Source organism: Lepidochelys kempii, chromosome 2 (assembly GCF_965140285.1).
Source record: "Lepidochelys kempii isolate rLepKem1 chromosome 2, rLepKem1.hap1, whole genome shotgun sequence".
Classification (NCBI taxonomy): Eukaryota; Metazoa; Chordata; order Testudines; family Cheloniidae; genus Lepidochelys; species Lepidochelys kempii.
This window is the reverse complement of record NC_136381.1, coordinates 232,620,260-232,642,784: the sequence shown is the minus strand read 5'-3', so window position 1 is coordinate 232,642,784 and position 22,525 is coordinate 232,620,260. Positions and strand designations below refer to the sequence as shown.

General features: G+C 43.5%; 1 protein-coding gene across 2 annotated transcripts in view; it reads right to left on the bottom strand.

Annotated features, from left to right (window-relative positions):
* Nucleotides 1-11,477: 11,477 nt before the first annotated feature.
* The window catches only part of PLXDC2 (plexin domain containing 2), a 418,561-nt gene continuing 407,513 nt past the window's right edge, over nucleotides 11,478-22,525 (bottom strand). The window contains exon 13 of one of the 2 annotated variants that reach the window (XM_073334185.1): nucleotides 11,478-13,170. In XM_073334185.1, coding sequence (XP_073190286.1) covers nucleotides 12,962-13,170 — 209 coding nt within the window. In that variant the 3' untranslated portion in view covers nucleotides 11,478-12,961. The remainder of the gene's footprint in view (nucleotides 13,171-22,525) is intronic. The other variant, XM_073334184.1, reaches the window with a different exon arrangement.

Below are 22,525 nucleotides of genomic sequence, written 5' to 3'. Positions count from 1 at the left end.
AAACTCACTCCCTTGCTCCTTATTGGCTCACTGGTGATTTGGGTTAGCGTCATGGCTATTGGCAAAATACCCTTATTTATTGCGATAATTATAGTCTTATTTTTCTTTACTATGATCAACACTTCCTGATTACTAGGAATAGACAAAAAGGTTTAGGCTAAAAGAACTGAATCCTTTACTTTGCCCAAAACTCATTTAGGGTTAAAAAGGTTTGATTGACTAATTCTTGTCTATTTTTATCTTCACAGACTTAAATAGTTATTGGTTTCATTGAGAATTGGTATCAAAACCACCAAACACCGTGATGTGATAAGTTTTGAAAGTCTTACAATTGTGCCCCTTAAATCCAGGTATATTCAAAGCTACTCTTGTCACCATGTTCTCACTGACAGAGATCTTTACAGCGTGGGAAGGCATTTGGGTGTGAAAAAGAAGCTCTTTAATGACCTGAAAATCAAAAAGGAATCCTACAGAAAGTGGAAACATGGATGAATTATTAAGGAGGAGTACAAAAGAATAACACAGGCATGCAGGGACAAAATCAGAAAGGCTAAGGAACAAAATGTGTTATACCTAGCAAGGGACATAAAAGGCGATGAGAAGAGGTTTTTAAAATACATTACAAGCAAGAAAAAGACAAAGGAAAATGTAGGTCCCTGCTTATTTTGTAAAGAGAGCTAATCATTACTGACCTCAGAAGGCTGAGGTGGTTAATATCTATTTTTCTTCGGTCTTCACTAAAAAGGCTAATGGTGACCAGATACTCAACAGAGTAAATTTTAACAAGGTAGAAGGACCACAAGCCAAAATAAGGGGAAAACAAGTTAAAGACTATTTACATAAATTAGATTCAAGTTGATAGGTCCTTAAGAAATTCATCCTAGGGCACTTAAGGAACTAGCTGAAGCAATTTCAGAACCATTAGCAACTATCTTTGAGAACTCATGGAGGGCAGGTGAGGTCCCATAGATTCATAGATTCATAGATCAGAAGGGACCATTATGATCATCTAGTCTGACCTCCTGCACAACGCAGGCCACAGAATTTCACCCACCACTCCTGCAAAAAACCTCTCACCTACCTCTGAGCTATTGAAGTCCTCAAATTGTGGTTTAAAGACTTCAAGGAGCAGAGAATCCTCCAGCAAGTGACCCGTGCCCCATGCTACAGAGGAAGGCGAAAAACCTCCAGGGCCACTTCCAATCTGCCCTGGAGGAAAATTCCTTCCCGACCCCAAATATGGCAATTAACTAAACCCTGAGCATATGGGCAAGATTCACCAGCCAGATACTACAGAAAATTCTTTCCTGGGTAACTCAGATCCCACCCCATCTAATAACCCATCACAGGCCATTGGGCCTATTTACCATGAATATTTAATTACCAAAGCCATGTTATCCCATCATATCATCTCCTCCATAAATTTATCGAGTTTAATCTTAAAGCCAGATAGATCTTTTGCCCCCATTGCTTCCCTTGGAAGGCTATTCCAAAACTTCACTCCTCTGATGGTTAGAAACCTTCGTCTAATTTCAAGTCTACACTTCCTGGTGGCCAGTTTATATCCATTTGTTCTTGTGTCCACATTGGTACTGAGCTTAAATAATTCCTCTCCCTCTCCGGTATTTATCCCTCTGATATATTTATAGAGAGCAATCATATCTCCCCTCAACCTTCTTTTAGTTAGGCTAAACAAGCCAAGCTCCTTGAGTCTCCTTTCATAAGACAGGTTTTCCATTCCTCGGATCATCCTAGTAGCCCTTCTCTGTACCTGTTCCAGTTTGAATTCATCCTTCTTAAACATGGGAGACCAGAACTGCACACAGTATTCCAGGTGAGGTCTCACCAGTGCCTTGTATAACAGTACTAAAACCTCCTTATCCCTACTGGAAATACCTCTCCTGATGCATCCCAAGACCGCATTAGCTTTTTTCACGGCCATATCACATTGGTGGCTCATAGTCATCCTATGATCAACCAATACTCCAAGGTCCTTCTCCTCCTCCGTTACTTCTAATTGATGCGTCCCCAGCTTATAACTAAAATTCTTGTTGTTAATCCCTAAATGCATGACCTTGCACTTCTCACTATTAAATTTCATCCTATTACTCTAGTTTACAAGGTCATCCAGATCCGCCTGTAGAATATCCCTGTCCTTCTCTAAATTGGCAATACTTCCCAGCTTTGTATCATCCGCAAACTTTATTAGCACACTCCCACTTTTTGTGCCGAGGTCAGTAATAAAAAGATTAAATAAGATTGGTCCCAAAACCAATCCTTGAGGAACTCCACTGGTAACCTCCCTCCAGCCTGACAGTCCACCTTTCAGTAGGACCCGTTGTAGTCTCCCCTTTAACCAATTCCTTATCCACCTTTCAATTTTCCTATTGATCCCCATCTTTTCCAATTTAACTAATACTTCCCCATGTGGCATGGTATCAAACGCCTTACTGAAATCGAGGTAAAATAAATCCACTGTGTTTCCTTTGTCTAAAAAATCTGTTACTTTCTCAAAGAAGGAGATCAGGTTGGCTTGACACAATCTACCGTTTGTAAAACCATGTTGTATTTTGTCCCATTTACCATTGACTTCAATGTCCTTAACTACCTTCTCCTTCAAAATTTTTTCCAAGACCTTGCATACTACAGATGTCAAACTAACAGGCCTATAGTTACCCGGATCACTTTTTTTCCCTTTCTTAAAAATCGGAACTATGTTAGCAATTCTCCAATCATACGGTACAATCCCTGAGTTTACAGATTCATTAAAAATTCTTGCTAATGGGCTTGCAATTTCATGTGCTAATTCCTTTAATATTCTTGGATGAAGATTATCTGGGCCCCCCGATTTAGTCCCATTAAGCTGTTCGAGTTTCGCTTCTACTTCAGATATGGTAATATCTACCTCCATATCCTCATTCCCATTTGTCATGCTACCATTATTCCTAAGATCCTCTTTAGTCTTATTAAAGACTGAGGCAAAGTATTTGTTTAGGTATTGGGCCATGCCTAGATTATCCTTGACCTCCACTCCACCCTCAGTGTTTAGCGGTCCCACTTCTTCTTTCTTTGTTTTCTTCTTAATTATATGGCTATAGAACCTTTTACTATTGGTTTTAATTCCCTTTGCAAGGTCCAACTCTACTTGACTTTTAGCCTGTCTCACTTTATCCCTATATGTTCCGTCCCAGAGGATTGGAGAAGTGTATACATAGTACCTATCTTTAAAAAGGGAAACAAAGAGGACCCAGGGAATTATAGACCACTCGGCCTAACTTTGATACCTGGAAAGATACTGAAACGAGTTATAAAACAATCCAATTGTAAGCAGCTAGAGGATAATAGGGCTACAAGGTACAGACACCATGGAGTTGTGAAGAACAAGCCATGCAAAACCAACCTACTTTCCTTCTTTGACAGAGTTACTGGCCTAGTGGATAAGGGAGAAGCAGTAGGCCTGATATATTTTGGTTTTAGTAAGGCTTTAGATACAGTTCCACATGACATTCTCATAGGCAAACTAGGGAAATATGGTCTAGATGAAATTACTCGAAGGTGGGTGCATAACTGGTTGAAAGACCACACTCAAAGACTAGGTTTCAATGGTTTGCTGTCAAACTGGGAGGGCATACCTAGTGGAGTCCCACAGGGATCAGTCCTGTGTCCAGCATTATTCAGTATTTTCATTATGACTTGGAAAATGGAGTGGAGAGTATGCTTCTAAAGTTTGCAGATGACATCAGTCTGGGATGTGTTTCAAGCACTTTGGAGGACAGGATTAGAATTCAAAACAACTTTGAAAAATTGCAGAATTTCAACAAGATGAAATTCAATAAAGATTAGTGCAAAAGTACTTCACTTAGAAAGGAAAAATCAAATGCACAACTACAAAATGGGGAAAAATGATTACCTACCTTTTGTAACTGTTGTCTTTGAGATGTGTTGCTCATGTTCATTCCATTCTAGATGTGTGCGTGCCCATGTCCATGGTCGTCAGAGACTTTTGCCTCAGCAGTATCCAGAGGGTCAGCTGTGGTGCCCCCTTGAGTGCCGCGCTCATGCATCAGTATATCAGGTGCCACCGGCCCTGTGCCCTCTCAGTTCCTTCTTGCCAGCAACTCCAACAGAGGGCGGATAATGGAATGGTCATGAGCAACACATCTTGAAGAACAACAGTTACAAAAGGTGGGTAACCGTTTTTTCTTTTTCAACTGCTTGCTCATGTCAATTCCATTGTAGGTGACTCACAAGCAGTATCAATGGAGGTGGGCTCAGAGTTCATGGTCTTGCAGCTTGCAACATTGCTTTGCCAAAGCCAGAGTTGTCTCGAGCTGGCTGGGTAAGCGCTTAATGAGACGCAAACGTGTGGACAGATGGCCTGGTAGTGGCTCAACAGATCTCTTGGACTGGTACTTGTGCCAGGAAGGCTGCTGATGATGCTTGTGCCCTAGATGAGTAGGCAGTCATTATCACCGTGGAGGGCACCTTTGCCAGCTCATAGCAGTAGCAGATGCAGGCTGTCATCCAGGACAAAATCCTCTGAGCAGGGCGACCCTTCATTCTGTCTGTGACCCAATGAACAACTGTGTTGACTTAGGCAACGGCCTTGTTCTATCTATGTAGAAGGCCAGTGCCCTCCTGAAGACCAGAGTGTGTAGCCTGCACTCCTCATCTGACACATGAGGCTTTGGAAAGAAGACCAGTAAGTGTATGTCCTGGGAAACAACCTTGGGCAGAAATGCTGGGTGTGGTCACAGCTGGACCTTATTTTTGCAGAAGACCGTATACAGCCACTCCAAGGTAAGTATCCTGATCTAGGACATCCTGAGGGCTGATGTTATCATGACCAAGAATGAAACCTTCCAGGAGTGAAGCAGGGGAAAGCAAGAAGCCAGAGACCCAAAGGGAGGCCTCATGAGCCTCAACAGCATGAGATTCAGGTCCTGGGGGAGATGGGATATGTGGGTAGAGATGCTCCAGACCTTTCAAAACCCATGCCATCATGTCACGAGCAAAGATCTTGCCACCAGTGCCAGGGAGCCATGCTACTTCATTTTTTTCTGGGCACCAGTGACAGGGAGTGGTGCTGGGTGGAGCCCGGTGCCGGGGGTGTGCTCTGCCCCGAGGCCAAGGTATTAGGGGTAGAGTCTGGCCGCGACAGCCTCGATGAGGAATGCCTGCAAATGAATATCCCGCTCTTTCTGAGGCCTGAGTCGAAAATTTTTACCAATTTGACCCTTGTCCTTCACATGTGATTCCCCCAAGCGCTTGAGGCAGCTGCTGTGGAAGTCACTTACAGGCATAGGCCTGTTGAGATGGGCATGCCCCTTAACAACTTTCTAACACTAACTACTATTAACAACTATTTACAAGGCCCTATGGCTCGAAGTCAGAAGAGATGAAACCGCTAGCCCTTGCTCTGCAAGGAAAAGGTGCTCCGGCTAACCACCACAGGCAGTAAGAAGGAACTGAGAGGGTGTAAGACCTGATATACCGGGCGAAGCCTGATATACCGACGCATGAGTGCAGCACTCAAGGGGACATTATAGCTGGCCCTACGGATACTGCTAAGGCAAAAGTCTGGACGACTGTGCATGTGGGCGTGCACACACCTAGAATGGAATGGACATGAACAAGCACTCAGAGCAGAATAACTGGCCACATGGTACTACTGAAAAGTCTCTGGGGGTTATAGTGTCTCACAGATTGAATATGTCAATAAATTGAAGCAGTTCTAAACAGGCTATTCTGGGGTTTATTAACAGAGTGTTGTATGTAAGACACAGAAGGTAATTGTCTGGCTCTACTCAGCACTGGTGAGGCCTCAGCTGCAGTACTGTGTCCAATTCTGGGCACCACACTTTAGGAAAGATGTGAACAAACTGAAGAAAATCCAGAGGAGAGCAAACATAATGATAAAGGTCTGGAAAACCTGACCTATTAGTAAAGGTTAAAAAAACTGGACATGTTTAGTCTTGAGAAAAGAAGACTGAGGGGGGAACCTTCTTATATGTTAAGAGCTGTTATTAAGAGGACTGTGATCAATTGTTTTCCATGTGCACTGAAAATACGACAAGAAGTAATGAGCTTAATCTGTAGAAAGGAGTTTTAGGTTAGATGTTAGGAAAATCTTTGTAACTGTAAGTACTGTTAAGCTCTGGACTAGACTTCCAAAGGTGGTTGTGGATTCCCCATTGTTAGGGGTTTTTAAGAACACATTCAACAAGCACTTATCAGGGATGGCCTAGGTATACTTGGTCCTGCCACAGAGCAGGAGATTGGCTTGGATGGCTTCTTGAGGTTCCTTCCAACCCTACATTTCTACGATCTATGAAGAAAGACACCTTTTAGTGATGTGTGTTAATAAAACCATCTCTGTCAAAAGGTCAGACTCTTTTAGCATTAAAAAGCATACAACACTGAAAAATTGAAAAATAGTATGGACTGTGTTATAAATCTACTAGCAGAAGACTGCAGAAAGCTATAAAAATCTGTGTTTAAGCATACAAATTATTGACTTTTGATGAATCCTGATTTTATAGTGACTATGACATAAAAATTTCCCTCATTCTGTGAAACTGAAGGCTCAGTACAGATACACTGTTTTATCTTACCCTGATGTTTATTTTAAAATTCTGACTACATCAGGAGGGGGAGAAAAGACACATAGTTAAAACTGAATAAGATAATAATGGAACCTTTGTTCTGTCACACATATAAATATCTTTAGAATTGTTTTTAATGTCTGGGAATGACAATTCCAAAATTTGATAAGATGATTTCATCTGATCTGTCCTTGCTTTTGGATTCTAAAACTAGTTTAGTGGAAAAAAAAGTTAAGCTTTCCTACTATTAGCATAACAATCAAGATTGCTTTGCTTCTCCATCTAATCCTGTATACATTCCTTAACTTACAACAACAAATCACAAGCTTTTAAAGCTAGAAGGGCTTTTGATTGCATTTTTAAAGTGACTATCTCAAACTGTGATTTCATCCAATAACTGATTTGTGCTGCTGTGGTTCACCATATTGGTACCAGGACTTAAATGCAATCCCAAGCGAGACATGTTCCATAAAACATGATGGAGCCTTGAAAGACGGTATGATCTGTAACATCACCTAGCTCAAGGTATAATTGCCATCCAGCAACAGTGCTAAGATTCCCAACAGCAGAGAGTTGCACATGCTGAAGGACAGAAAGATTTTCAGGAATCCATTATTCTCTCAATAGGTCAACAAGTTTATGCTTTACAATGATGAATACTGCTGAAGAGAAGATGAGCAGATTTTCACATAGTAAATGCCACTACTACTATACAGTAGCTTTAATTATATGCAGTGCCTCAGATGTTTAGTATGCATTAAAAGATGTCTTCAGACAAGTGACCATGCCCATTTTTTCCAACAAATAAAAATGTTGGGCCATCCCCTTTTTCTATGGAAGAGGCATAAAAAGGTGATGACTCCTTTAATACGAGACAAAATAACGACATTCCCAGCATGGTAGAGAAACTTTACTTCTCATGAGACTGAAGGGAGGAAAATATTGTCTTGTCATTAAGGCAATGGAATGGGAATCAAGTATCTTGGCTTCGGTTCCTGGCTGTGTCATAGACTTCTTATGTAACTGTGGACAAGTCATTTATCTTTTCTGTGGTTCAGTTCCCCAGCAGTCTTTCTTATTTCACAGATGTGTTTTGTTGTCAGGATAAATTCATTTTATGTCTATGAGGCACTTAGATACGAGGATGATAGGAGCCATATAAGCACCTACTGCAGATAGCTAGGTCGTTGTAGTACCAACGATGATTATGGTATTGCCTCTTGATAGCTAAATATTATCGGCACAGACGTGACAGTCTTGAAGAAAGAATGGAGGGAGGAAAAACAAAATGCGGAGAGCAGGATTTCTACAGTAAGTGGTGATTTCACCAACACAGCCAATGTATTCTGCTAATCGCTGCATCCTACGCATCTCCTTTTTGTCAGATGAGAAATGCCACCTTGCAGTAATGACAAAAGCGTGGCACTCGTCTACTTACAGCTTCTTTGCCAATTTCCATCACATAATGTGGATTTTCTAATGCATAAATCACTGCTGTTGGCATGCATGATACCTAATTTGTTGTCATGTATTTGTTTTGCAGTAGAGCCAAGGGGCCAAATCTGTGGAGATGGGTCCCTTTGTGCTAGGCCTGCTGCACACATATAACAGCCCTTGCCCTGAGGCGTGTGTGTTCTAAGGGTGAGATGCTGTGCTACATTGCTGAGCGGCGCAGCACAGAGCTCACAGCCTGGGGAGTGGAGGGGGAGCCTATATTGGTTTAAAACTATCATTGCACTTTCCTGATTGCAGGTGCTTCAGGGCCCTGGATGTAACTTAGACACGCTGCGGGGGGGTTGGGGGAGGCTGTATCACAGCAGCCTCCCAGTCTGTGCTTTGGGTCACGACGCTGCCTGGCATCTCCAGAGTGGTGAGCTGGGATCCTGCCCCAGCCGCGCTGCTTCTGCTCCCAGCCCACTCCCTCAAACCGTGCAAAGGTGTCCTAGGGAATCAGCTTTATAGCTCTGTTCCACAGTGCCTGTGCTGGCATAATCCTCCCTTGTCTGGACCCAGGATTTTTAGGGCTCTCTGATGGGCCTACAACACTTGTATGCACATAAAGGCCCTGGGGTGTGTGAGAGAATCTTACCCTATGTGTGTATGTTAATTATTATTAATTATTTTTGTTAACGCATGATATATTTAAAGCACAATTGTGCATGAAAGCTGATAGTAACAGAATAGAGTGTATGAGCTGGTAACTATAGGCCAGTTAGCCTGAAATCAGTCCAGGGGAACAGTATGGAAAAGAGGATACAGGATTCAATTGATAAAATACTAAAGGATAGGAATATAATTATTGCCAGTCAACATAATAAACAAAAATAATGGTGTAACCCCTTTGGGGTTTAGAGAGCATGGCCCCTTTAAATCTTTTTCCTACCGGGGAGGCGGAGCAGTGAGAGAAACGAGGGAAAGTCGGGTGTGGCACTGGAGTTTCAGAGAGAGAAGGGCTGCAGCCTGGAGGCCCTGGATGAAGTGAAGCAGAGAGAACCTGCCTGAAGGCTGGGAAGGGCAGGGCGGCCAATCGGGGACACCCCAGGATAGGAGCCAGGAGGAGCACTGTGCCAGGGAAGAATCGCCCGAGAAGGACAGGCCGGAGCTGGACCCAGTGATGTGCACCATTGTGTAGCCTGAGCTATAGGTTATGTATTAATTATACAGATTACTTCAGAATTCCCTTTTCTCACTTTGAGGGTTGACAGGTTCTTGTCCCAAGCTCAGACCCAGTATTATTTAAATGCCATATAAGGATACAGGTCTGTAGGTTCCTTGCCTTACTGCTGAATATAGTAAAGGCAAGCTAGCCCTATAGGATACAAGTGACAAGCCCACAAGGAAATTAATCATTCTGTCTTCAAAGCAGGACTTGAATAGCACACAATAAATAAGCCATGGGGCCATTACAAATACAGCCATGTAATTAAACACTGCATCATAATGCAAGCTCATAAGGGGCTAAATTTAGGTTTCACAGGCAACTTGTGAGTGCTTTGCTTTGCAACCTTAATAGTGTTCTTTTAACAAATATTTTCTGTGTATAATACATGTATCTACTTCATTGACTTATTTTACTGAGAGTCTAAGGTGCCATTTGGCAAAGAAGTTTGAAATCTTTTTCCTGGAAAGTGCCTTTTTTCTGTAATCTGCAGCAGAAAATGTCATAATTTCATTGGGGACATTAGACTTAAAAGCACACTTCTACGAAATCTAGAAAAAATAGGAAAGGCTACTTTTATGAAACTTTTCTAATCACTTCAACATCTATTTGTATGCAAATACCTGTGCATAGAGAAATGGGCTATGAGATACAGTAACTGCTACAATAAATGGCACTTTAAATAAACAATTACCTAGATGAATAATTCTGAAGTACGCTAAGGCTAAGGACCAGGGAGATTGTTAGGGAAGCCATTGTTCCACCGCTATCAGGCTGCAATTTCTTTTGGATTGTCATGAAGAGGGACACCTGGATCCATCAGTGTTACAGTTTATAAAGTGATAACTATAGGCTTCTTTGCGTCTTCTGATATTTCATTACAACTACTGGAGCAAAGAATCACATTTGTATCACTTTTAATTTTTAAAAATGTAGAAAAGCAGATGGAATCATAAAACAACAACAGATTACTTAATTACCTTCGCCCACTGGGATAAATGGAACATACTACAGAATATATCAAAGCAGACACTGATGAGACACTCAGTTTCTACAGGTATGCAGGAATTTTCCCCTTCAGACATCAGTTCCTCTTCAGACACAGGAATATGCCTATTGAATAAATCCAGCAACTAATAATGGTATAACCAAGTACACAGAAGTATGGGAAAGCCAAATCAACTCTATTAAGATATTTCTTTTATGTCAGCCATTCAGTGAAATCTGTCACCAATTTACCAGGGATGGCCAAAGAGTGAAAAAAAAAAAGCATGAATATTTCAATTAAGAAATGTCATCAAATGTATGTTTATTTGTGAATTATCACAAACTTTTCATCCAGCTCTATAAAGGGGATAGGAATGAAAACAGAAAAAATTGCTGACTATGAAAAAAATCATGAAACTCACAAATACAATGACCAGTATTATTCAGCCAGGTCCACTGTTTACTCAGTATAACATACATAAGTAAAACTGAATCCAGCTTGTTTTACTAAGCCAATACTTCACCTTCAAACCCAGAGTTCTGTGAGTAGTCTTTACTTACATGAATATTAAGACAACCACACATATTGCAGTACCATGTGGATACTCTTTAGTCAGATTCACAACATTTATATGTTGGCTGATATGTCATGATGTGATCTGGAATAACATTTATTTTAACTGGTGAGGACATCATGCTTCAAAAATCACAAGTGCGAGTTCTGTGATTGTTTTATTAGGCCGATAGATCCTAGCTGATGATTGCAAATCTACTTGGAATAAGATAGAAAAAGTGATTATAAGTATCAGACCCCGGAAGTTTGTTTTTTAAATTATGTGTACTGTTATGTGTTTTATTTTAAAAATTAGTGTCACCAGATAGGCATGTGTATATATTTGATTACTGCTATCTGCATTAATAGCCAGTACATTAATCCCTCCCCCATCAGAAACAGGTGTTGGTAGAGCCACACAAATTGAAAAGAGTGATCACTGCAAGATTTCAGCAGACCTCAAGATGTGGTTTTTATCAGTTTCAAATTAATGCTGGTTAGATTTTGAACATTTCAAACCTCACAGTGGACGATTTAAAGCCGACAGTAAAATGTGTGTTACACAGAATAAAGAATGAATACAGAAAATACAGTATTGTATAATTTACTGAAGAAAATAACAAGTAAAAATCATGTTATTTTTAAAACAGAGTTAAGTAAACAAATTTAGACCATACGAGCATTGACAAGAAATGTAAATAACTGATTAATTAAGGTTGTAACTACAAGGTGTCTAAACTACTTGAGACCTAAAACTGCAAATGTTGAATACTGTACTTTAAAAAGATTCAAGGGCCTCTGCTTGTACAGTATGTAAAAGATTTGAAAGTGAAAGACCACAATGAAATGTACATACAATACCTGAATTGAAAAGTTTAGTAGCTCAGTGTATATTAACCCCTTTCCACCCAAAGGAATATATTTTCTTTTCACTGGGAATTTATCATATTGTTTTTCCCTAGTCAGGGAGGAAAAGGGTTGATATTAAAAGAAACGTGGTTCCAGTCGGCAGAAAAGTTATGGCACTGCAACTAAACGGACCACCATCCCTAAGCAACATAAAAATATTCTAATATTAAGGATTATTTTACAACTCAGTGGAAATATGCAGTAATGCAATCCATTTCCTCCGTCTGGATGACAAAAATGCAGTCTTAACAGCCACAAGAGCCTGCCTTGTGTTAGCTATAAAAAAAAAATATATTTATATATATATTTATGCAACTACTATGTGTATTAAACAAAATCACTGAATGAATCAGATAGTTTGAATCTCTATCTCTGGGAGGGGTGCACTGGAATCTGCAACGCTTCTCGGGAAGGACTCACAATGAGGATAAAAACCCATTTGTTTAAAATCTTAACATTTTTTCATCACATTGTCTAAGAAATGGTCTATATTGATTTCTGCCAGCATTAGCCAAAAGCATCTGTTGCCTTCATTTCAGCCCACTGTTTGGAAATGGAAGCGACATCCCTTAAAACAAATCCGATAATTAATTGTTCAGTGAACACTGACACTGAAAATTACTCCAATTATACAGCCCAATTTCACCATAGCGAAAACTCCCAGCTATTTTTTCTAACCGCCTTGTGCTAACTTTATAATTCTTTATCACGGCTTGTTTAACGGATATTAACCAACGAAGTACAAGAAACATTCTACTACTCCTGGAAAGAATAGATATTGTACTGTAACTCACTCACTCACTTGGTTATGTTAGTTTGGCACTGAACACTCAGAATTGTATTCCACATTCATTTGTAGAAGTACAGAAAATTGCTTATTTTTTACCTGCATTGAATTTATTTTCTTAGCAACTTTGTCAAAACTGATCATTGCTCTTTGCATGAAAGGGTTACAGATCTGTAACACAGTTTATCTTTGAGAAACCAGAGAAGAATGCTTGAACAAAAGGGTAGCACCCTGATGAACTAAAGCTTTATTATATTTTTTTATTCTTACGCAACCCCATACCTCAGCCAATAACATGGCATTTGTGCCACATTTCTCAGACTGTAGCTGTCCACTCAGGGTGTTCTGAATGAACGATTGTATGTCAATCCACGAAGGGAAACTACAGCGCAGTGGGTAATCTGCTATCCTAGATTGTTTTTTCTTCTTGGACAAGATTTATCCAACAATCTTCTTTACAGCTACAGCAGCTTAGGCCTCCTTTTCTTTAGAGAGAGGCAAAGTAAATGTCTTACACCTGTAGACCAGTACTGGTGCTCTTGTCCTAGAAATTTTAGCACTGCTCTGATACAATGAAGCCTTCTTTTTCTCCAACTGGTTCCACTTCCGCATACGCAGGATGTCCCGAGCCTCTTCGAAACTTCATTGCAGGCCATCTGCTTGGGCGGCGCTACAAAAGAAACAAGAACAAAATCCTTTTTAGAATATGTAAGGGACAACAACAAGAAAGCAAGTGTTGAAAAGTACCTTGTAATTTCAATTGCCTTGATACTAAAATCCAATTGGCTAATGCTGTAGGGCATTTTGGGAGCTGTGGGGAAGGGATAGATAACCAGAGCTGAAGAAGTTCATCCTTCCTTCTTAATTCATAGGAAAAGTCTGGCACTCTCAAGCAGCCCAGCACTAGCTACTAGTCCTGAGACTATGAGCTAGTGTTGCCTGCTGTCTCCTCCCTCTCCATCTGGGGATTTGGTAGATCTTCACTGTGCTCTGAGTCACTGGCCAATCAACCCACTCCCAGGCCTGCCCACAATGCCTCCTTTCATAGGCCTGCATAGAGAGTTCCCATTGAGCTCTACGCTGTGTCCCCCTGAATGGTCTCTCTTCCACTGCAGAAAAGTGGAGTCCAGGTTGCAATGTGACATGTGGTACTTGGGCCTATAAATTAGGCTCCTAATTGTGAGCCTAACTGTGGAAAAGGGGATAAAAGTTTATGAAGTGTCACAATAATCTATCACAATAAATGCTGATGGGAAAAAGTGAGACAGAAAGACCGAATTAGTCCAAACAAAACAGCCTACTGATATAATTCAAGGACCGTGTTAAGATCTTGCCTGATAAACAAAAACTGTGTGACACCGGAAATCAATTAACCAAAATTGACATGTTGGAAATGAGGCCTAACTGGTGGACAAAATAATGAGGGGGGTGGGCTATTCCACCCATCGCTCCCTTTTGGTGTCCTCAAAAGGAGATTTTTTTGGAGGGGGGGACAGCTGACTATGCAACACTGGCTGACTGAAAAATCAGACTAAGAGGAAGGAGCGAGCTTCACTATCATGACTGCAAACCCCACTAGCTCTGGGGACCCCAAACTGTCTTTGTCCTAAGCCTGAAAGATATTCTGAGCAGACTGGGCCAGAGAGAGGGGACCAGATGTCATCATTACCTCCACTTCTACTGGCGCCAGCTAAATTTCAGTCACCACCTAGGATGTGCGACTCTGTCTAACCCTTGCCCAAATGTGTTCTTTTTCCTCCCACTCGTTTTTTCTTTCTGATACCTCTCCTTTTTCCTTCTGTCTAACAAAGGTCTGGCTTAGCCAGCCAAGACTGCATATTTTGCAATTCTGCTGTGAGCCTGGGCCTAGAAAGAGGGAGCTAAAAGCAATGCCCCAAACAGCCAAGGCTGTAACAAGTTTGCTAGGTCTCAGACTGTCTGACAAGACTGTGCCTGTGTTTTTCATACAGTGCGGTTGCAAATGAATCAACATTCAACAGAGATGGAAGCTGTTTTTTCCTATCTTTTTCTCTCGTCTTGTGCATGTTTGTCTTGGTTTGTCTTCTAGGAAACAGGGTTGGACTTTACCGACAATAGCTCTGGCTCATCTCAACTAATTTCTTTTCTTTTTTCCAAGAGAACAGTTATTACCATCTTTAATACCATCTAAGAGATTGTCAAAGAAAGTGTTTTTACTTCGAAAGACTCTCTCCAGCCAAAAAGAAAGGGAACCAGGGATGTTGTTAAAATGAAAGCCTTACTTAATACTTTACATTTCAAATGCTTTAACTGTTTATCCTTCTTCTGTATCTTTTATAAAAGGTTAAAAAGAGTTCTGATGATGTGTTTGCCATGGTATTAAGCCCGAACCTTGTTTAAAAATATTTGATATGGGGCCATTTCATGGTCATGTTAACACCTTTGACTCTTTGGGCCCATATATTCCATCTATATTAATACACCAGATATTTCTGTTTCATATCAGTTCTTAGAGCCAAATTCTAGCACTCTTACCTGGGTTTCCAAGAAATTAAAATTCCAATTTGAATAACTACATTCTGCCTGAATAATTTTTCCTGCAGCAGTTTCAAGTAGATGCAGTATTGATCCTTGAATTTTGCCAGGTGTAAAAATTGTGTAGTCAGACAAGCATTAATGCATGGTCTGGCAGGGAGCCATGGGGCACCACCTCGTTGGATAAGGCAAAGAGTATCTGAACAAGGATCTGAACAAATTCCCTGGGGTCATAAGAGGCTCAGCTATTTTGCAACCTGGTGCACCAGAATTATTTAGGGAGGGTCAGGTTCCCCTGCCAGATTTGGGTGCTGATTTGGTTTTGGACAATAAAAAAGAGGGCAGTGGGAGATGTCTGGGAACGCGGCTGGGTTTGCGGGGGAGGCAACCACACCCACACCTGACACCTCCTTGTGGCGGTTGTCCAGTGCAGGCACACCATAGGAAAGGCAAAGAGTGACCAGATAAATGCCTCGTAAAGGACTTAAAAAGGAGGTATTGATTAAAGGAATGGAATGGGGGGAGGGTTTGGGGCTCCTATGAATGGTATGGTAGGGAGCCAACCCCCGCTTTCTTATAGTTCACCTTAAACCTGCTACGGGGGGGGGGGGGGGGGGGGAAGGGGCAGTTGGTATGGTCCCAGCAATGGGTTGGCTGGGAGTCCTGGATGGAAAAAGAGTGGGGGCTGGCAGAAGACATCCCAGACATCTAATAATAAAGTCACAGCCTGATTAAAACCATATCAAATATCTCTGGTACTTCTTTTGGTAGAGCCAGACAACTACAGTCTGCCTGAGTAAGTTTCCCTGCAGCCGTTTCAAATACATGTAGTATCTTCATTCCAACCATCCCAATGTGTTTTGTATTGTTAGGGCCTCATCCAGCTCCCACAGAATTTTTTTCTATTGACTTCATCAGGCCCTGGATCAGTTCTTTAAGCAGCAGCCAAGAACCAGCCAAGTGAAGTGGATTCATTTCAGTGGTAGATGAAATGAGATTTCTGTGTATCTATAATGCCTTCTGAGATGAAAGACACTTCTAAGCCCTAAATTTTCAAAAGTAACTAGTGCTTATGGTGCTTATGCTTATGTTGCATCCGATGAAGTGAGCTGTAGCTCACGAAAGCTCATGCTCAAATAAACTGGTTAGTCTCTAAGATGCTACAAGTACTCCTTTTCTTTTAGGGCTTATGGGGCTCAATTTTTGGGTGCCCAAGCTGATGCATATTTAAGGATGCTGATTTCCAAGGGGTGATTGCTCAGTACTTTCTGAAAAGCAGCCCCTTCAAGGTATCTCAAATTAAGTGGCCAAAGTCATTAGTCACTTCTGAAAATTTTGGCTTAAGTAAATATATTATTAAATTATCAATTGTTTCTTCTTCAAATCTGCTACATAAAGTAGCAGTCCGCTTTGGGGGACTGCTGAATTACAAAGCGAACATTCCAAAAGTGCTCAAGTTAAACAGAAGGATGAGGAAAGAAAATCACTTACAATTTTATAGTTTCATTTTGAGACCGAGACACAGCTTAAATGGCCTTTTCTCAGCCCTGGTCTACACTACGACTTTAGGTCGAATTTAGCAGTGTTAAATCGATGTAAACTTGCACCCGTCCACACAATGAAGCCCTTTATTTCGACTTAAAGGGCTCTAAAAATCGATTTCCTTACTCCACCCCTGACAAGTGGATTAGCGCTTAAATCGACGTTGCCGGCTCGAATTTGGGGTACTGTGGACACAATTCGATGGTATTGGCCTCCGGGAGCTATCCCAGAGTGCTCCATTGTGACCGCTCTGGACAGCACTCTCAACTCAGATGCACTGGCCAGGTAGACAGGAAAAGAACCGTGAACTTTTGAATCTCATTTCCTGTTTGGCCAGCGTGGCAAGCTGCAGGTGACCATGCAGAGCTCATCAGCACAGGTGACCATGATGGAGACCCAGAATCGCAAAAGAGCTCCAGCATGGACCGAACGGGAGGTACGGGATCTGATCGCTGTTTGGGGAGAGGAATCCGTGCTATCAGAACTCCGTTCCAGTTTTCGAAATACCAAAACCTTTGTCAAAATCTCCCAGGGCATGAAGGACAGAGGCCATAACAGGGACCCAAAGCAGTGCCGCGTGAAACTGAAGGAGCTGAGGCAAGCCTACCAGAAAACCAGAGAGGCGAACGGCCGCTCCGGGTCAGAGCCCCAAACATGCTGCTTCTATGATGAGCTGCATGCCATTTTAGGTGGTTCAGCCACCACTACCCCAGCCGTGTTGTTTGACTCCTTCAATGGAGATGGAGGCAATACGGAAGCAGGTTTTGGGGACGAAGAAGATGATGATGAGGAGGAGGTTGTAGATAGCTCACAGCAAGCAAGCGGAGAAACCGGTTTTCCCGACAGCCAGGAACTGTTTCTCACCCTGGACCTGGAGCCAGTACCCCCCGAACCCACCCAAGGCTGCCTCCTGGACCCAGCAGGCGGAGAAGGGACCTCTGGTGAGTGTACCTTTGAAAATACTATACATGGTTTAAAAGCAAGCATGTGAAAGGATTACTTTGCCCTGGCATTCGCGGTTCTCCTAGATGTAGTCCTAAAGCCTTTGCAAAAGGTTTCTGGGGAGGGCAGCCTTATTGCGTCCTTCATGGTAGGACACTTTACCACTCCAGGCCAGTAACACATACTCGGGAATCATTGTAGAACAAAGCATTGCAGTGTATGTTTGCTGGCATTCAAACAACATCCGTTCTTTATCTCTCTGTGTTATCCTCAGGAGAGTGAGATATAATTCATGGTCACCTGGTTGAAATAGAGTGCTTTTCTTCAGGGGACACTCAGAGGAGCCCATTCCTGCTGGGCTGTTTGCCTGTGGCTAAACAGAAACGTTCCCTGCTGTTAGCCACAGGGAGGGGGGAAGGTTGAGGGGGTAGTCATGCGGTGGGGGGAGGCAAAATGTGACCTTGTAACGAAAGCACATGTGCTATGTATGTAATGTTAACAGCAAGGTTTACCCTGAAAGAGTGTAGCCACTGTTTTATAAAATGTGTCTTTTTAAATACCGCTGTCCCTTTTTTTTTCTCCACCAGCTGTTTCAATGATCACAGGATCTTCTCCTTCCCAGAGACTAGTGAAGCTTAGAAAGAAAAAAAAAACGCACTCGCGATGAAATGTTCTCCGAGCTCATGCTGTCCTCCCACACTGACAGAGCACAGACAAATGCGTGGAGGCAAATAATGTCAGAGTGCAGGAAACCAACCGCCCTCCTCCCCAAGTTCCATAGCCTCCACACCCAGACGCCCAAGAAACAAACGCCCAAGAAACAAACAGAACTTTCACACCGTAGCCTGGCCAGTCATGAAACTGGTTTTCAAAGCGTCTCTGATGCGTACCGCGCCCTCCTGTGCTCTTCTAACCGCCCTGGTGTCTGGCTGCGCGTAACCAGCAGCCAGGCGATTTGGCTCAACCACCCACCCCGCCATAAATGTCTCCCCCTTACTCTCACAGATATTGTGGAGCACACAGCAAGCAGTAATAACAGTGGGAATATTGGTTTCGCTGAGGTCTAAGCGAGTCAGTAAACTGCGCCAGCGCGCCTTTAAACGTCCAAATGCACATTCTACCACCATTCTGCACTTGCTCAGCCTGTAGTTGAACAGCTCCTGACTACTGTCCAGGCTGCCTGTGTACGGCTTCATGAGCCATGGCATTAAGGGGTAGGCTGGGTCCCCAAGGATAGGGGGATATAGGCATTTCAACATCCCCAACAGTTATTTTCTGGTCTGGGAATAAAGTCCCTTCCTGCAGCTTTTGAAACAGACCAGAGCTCCTGAAGATGCGAGTGTCATGCACCTTTCCCGGCCATCCCACGCTGATGTTGGTGAAACGTCCCTTGTGATCCACCAGAGCTTGCAGCACTATCGAAAAGTACCCCTTGTGGTTTATGTACTTGGCGGCTTGGTGCTCCGGTGCCAAGATAGGGATATGGGTTCCGTCTATAGCCCCACCACAGTTAGGGAATCCCATTGCAGCAAAGCCATCCACTATGACCTGAACATTTCCCAGGGTCACTACCCTTGATATCAGCAGATCTTTGATTGCGTGGGCTACTTGCATCACAGCAGCCCCCACAGTAGATTTGCCCACTCCAAATTGATTCCCAACTGACCGGTAGCTGTCTGGCGTTGCAAGCTTCCACAGGGCTATCGCCACTTGCTTCTCAACTGTGAGGGCTGCTCTCATCTTGGTATTCATGCGCCTCAGGGCAGGGGAAAGCAAGTCACAAAGTTCCATGAAAGTGCCCTTACGCATGCGAAAGTTTCGCAGCCACTGGGAATCGTCCCAGACCTGCAACACTATGCGGTCCCACCAGTCTGTGCTTGTTTCCCGAGCCCAGAATTGGCGTTCCACAGCATGAACCTGCCCCATTAGCACCATGATGCATGCATTGGCAGGGCCCATGCTTTCAGAGAAATCTGTGTCCATGTCCTGATCACTCACGTGACCGCGCTGATGTCGCCTCCTCGCCCGGTATCGCTTTGCCAGGTTCCGGTGCTGCATATACTGCTGGATAATGCGTGTGGTGTTTAATGTGCTCCTAATTGCCAAAGTGAGCTGAGCGGCCTCCATGCTTGCCTTGGTATGGCGTCCGCACAGAAAAAAGGCGCGGAACGATTGTCTGCTGTTGCTCTGATGGAGGGAGGGGCGACTGAGGACACGGCTTACAGGGTTGGCTTCAGGGAGCTAAAAGCAACAAAGGGGGTGTCTTTACATCAAGGAGTATTTCAGGCAGGACTTCACGGAGGGTTCCAATAAGAAATGGTGCACCTAAGTTATCGTTCTTATTGGAACAAGAGGTTAGCCTGGCCTTTGATTGATACATGGCTAGATTTACCTCGCTGCACCTTCTCTGTGAGTGACTGCAGTGTGACCTAGAGGAATGAGTCCCCTAGACAGGGGAGGGAGGGAAGCAAATGAGTACAAAACAAATCTGGTCTATTTCTTGTTTTGATCCACTCCATCTCTCTTTTACATCTTTGGCTGGCAGCAGACGGTGCAGAAGGACTGCATGCCATCCACATCTCATGGCTGCTCGGCAGAAGATGGTACAGTACGACTGCTAGCCATCCTCATCTCTTGCCTGCCTGGCAGAAGATGGTACTATACGACTGCTAGCCATCCTCATCTCTTGCCTGCCTGGCAGAAGATGGTACAGTACGACTGCTAGCAATCCGTATCGCCTGCCTGCTCACCATAAGACGGTTCAATAGGACTGACTGCAGGACTAAAGAGAATGACCTGATCAAGTCACTCCAAATTTAGTCCCTGCGCCCATGTCTGTCCAGGCGCTCCCAGCCGACGTGGCCAGGAGCACCTTGGACACGACGATGACGGCTACCAGTCGTATTGCACCGTCTGCTGCCACAAGGCAAGGGGTTGCTGCTACTGTGTAGCAATGCCGTACTGCGTCTGCCAGCACCCAGGAGTCATAGGGTGACGGTTACCTGAGCGGGCTCCATGCTTGCCGTGGTATGGCGTCTGCACAGGTAACTCAGGAAAAAAGGCGCGAAACGATTGTCTGCCCTTGCTTTCACGGAGGGAGGGAGGGAACGGGGGCCTGATGATACGTACCCAGAACCACCCGCGACAATGTTTTAGCCCCATCAGAGTGCTCCATTGTGACTGCTCTGGACAGCACTCTCAGATGCCCGATTGTTTGCCGTTGCTCTGACGCAGGGAGGGGCGACTGAGGACACGGCTTATAGGGTTGGCTTCAGGGAGCTAAAAGCAACAAAGGGGGTGTCTTTACATCAAGGAGTATTTCAGGCAGGACTTCACGGAGGGTTCCAATAAGAAATGGTGCACCTAAGTTATCGTTCTTATTGGAACAAGAAGGTTAGCCTGGCCTCTGATTGATACATGGCTAGATTTACCTCGCTGCACCTTCTCTGTGAGTGACTGCAGTGTGACCTAGAGGAATGAGTCCCCTAGACAGGGGAGGGAGGGAAGCAAATGAGTACAAAACAAATCTGGTCTATTTCTTGTTTTGATCCACTCCATCTCTCTTTTACATCTTTGGCTGGCAGCAGACGGTGCAGAAGGACTGCATGCCATCCACATCTCATGGCTGCTCGGCAGAAGATGGTACAGTACGACTGCTAGCAATCCTCATCTCTTGCCTGCCTGGCAGAAGATGGTACAGTACGACTGCTAGCAATCCGTATCGCCTGCCTGCTCACCATCAGACGGTTCAATAGGACTGACTGCAGGACTAAACAGAATGACCTGGTCAAGTCACTCCAAATTTAGTCCCTGTGCCCATGTCTGTCCAGGCGCTCCCAGCCGACGTGGCCAGGAGCACCTCAGACATGACGATGACGGCTACCAGTCGTACTGTACCATCTGCTGCCACAAGGCAAGGGGTTGCTGCTACTGTGTAGCAATGCCGTACCGCGTCTGCCAGCACCCAGGAGTCATAGGGTGACGGTTACCTGAGCGGGCTCCATGCTTGCCATGGTATGGCGTCTGCACAGGTAACTCAGGAAAAAAGGCACGAAACGATTGTCTGCCCTTGCTTTCACGGAGGGAGGAGGGAACGGGGGCCTGACGATATGTACCCAGAACCACCCGCGACAATGTTTTAGCCCCATCAGGCATTGGGATCTCAACCCAGAATTCCAATGGGCAGCGGAGACTGCGGGAACTGTGGGATAGCTACCCACAGTGCAACGCTCCGGAAGTCGACTCTAGCCTCGGTACTGTGGAAGCGCTCCGCCGAGTTAATGCACTTAATGCACTTAGAGCATTTTCTGTGGGGACACACACACTCGAATATATAAAACCGATTTCTAAAAAAACGACTTCTATAAATTCGACCTTATTCCGTAGTGTAGACATACCCTCAGATTCACACTTGACTGTGAGGAAAACTCTGTTCTGACCACAAGATCTTTTTACTTTTCCTGTCCTGAAAATAAATTCCTCTAAATGTCTCCTTTTGCTGTAGTGTTACTGTGCTTCTTGCTGTTTAGTATATTTGATGGTAGAGAGAATCTGTGCTAAGAACCACTGAACACCCGCTGCTGTTACATTATGTTGGGATTAGTGAAGCTGATTTAGAGCAGGATTAGCTAAAGAATTTCTCAGGGACTGCTGAATTCCAATCTCAAAAAGACTGTAACTGCGAGGAATTTGGTGGTAGGGCACAAAGAAAGGCTTACATAGGGATCACTGTCATGCAGATATACTACAAAAGCTGCTGCTCCTCCTCCTCCCACGCCCCCTTCTAGGGTCAGGTGTGCTTTTGAGGTGTGCAATGTTAAATTTTATTTGACAGTTATTTAAAACCTATGGCTTCTTTGTGTAAAACCTCGCAACATTAAAAATAGGAATGTATAGTGCTGTTCTTTTGACAGGACAGGTTTTTCCTAATATGGACACTCAGCCCATTCCAATTTTTTTTTAGACTTTCCATGTATACTTGATTCAGATTGTTTTAAAAATTAAAAAGGACAGTTAGGTTATTGCTA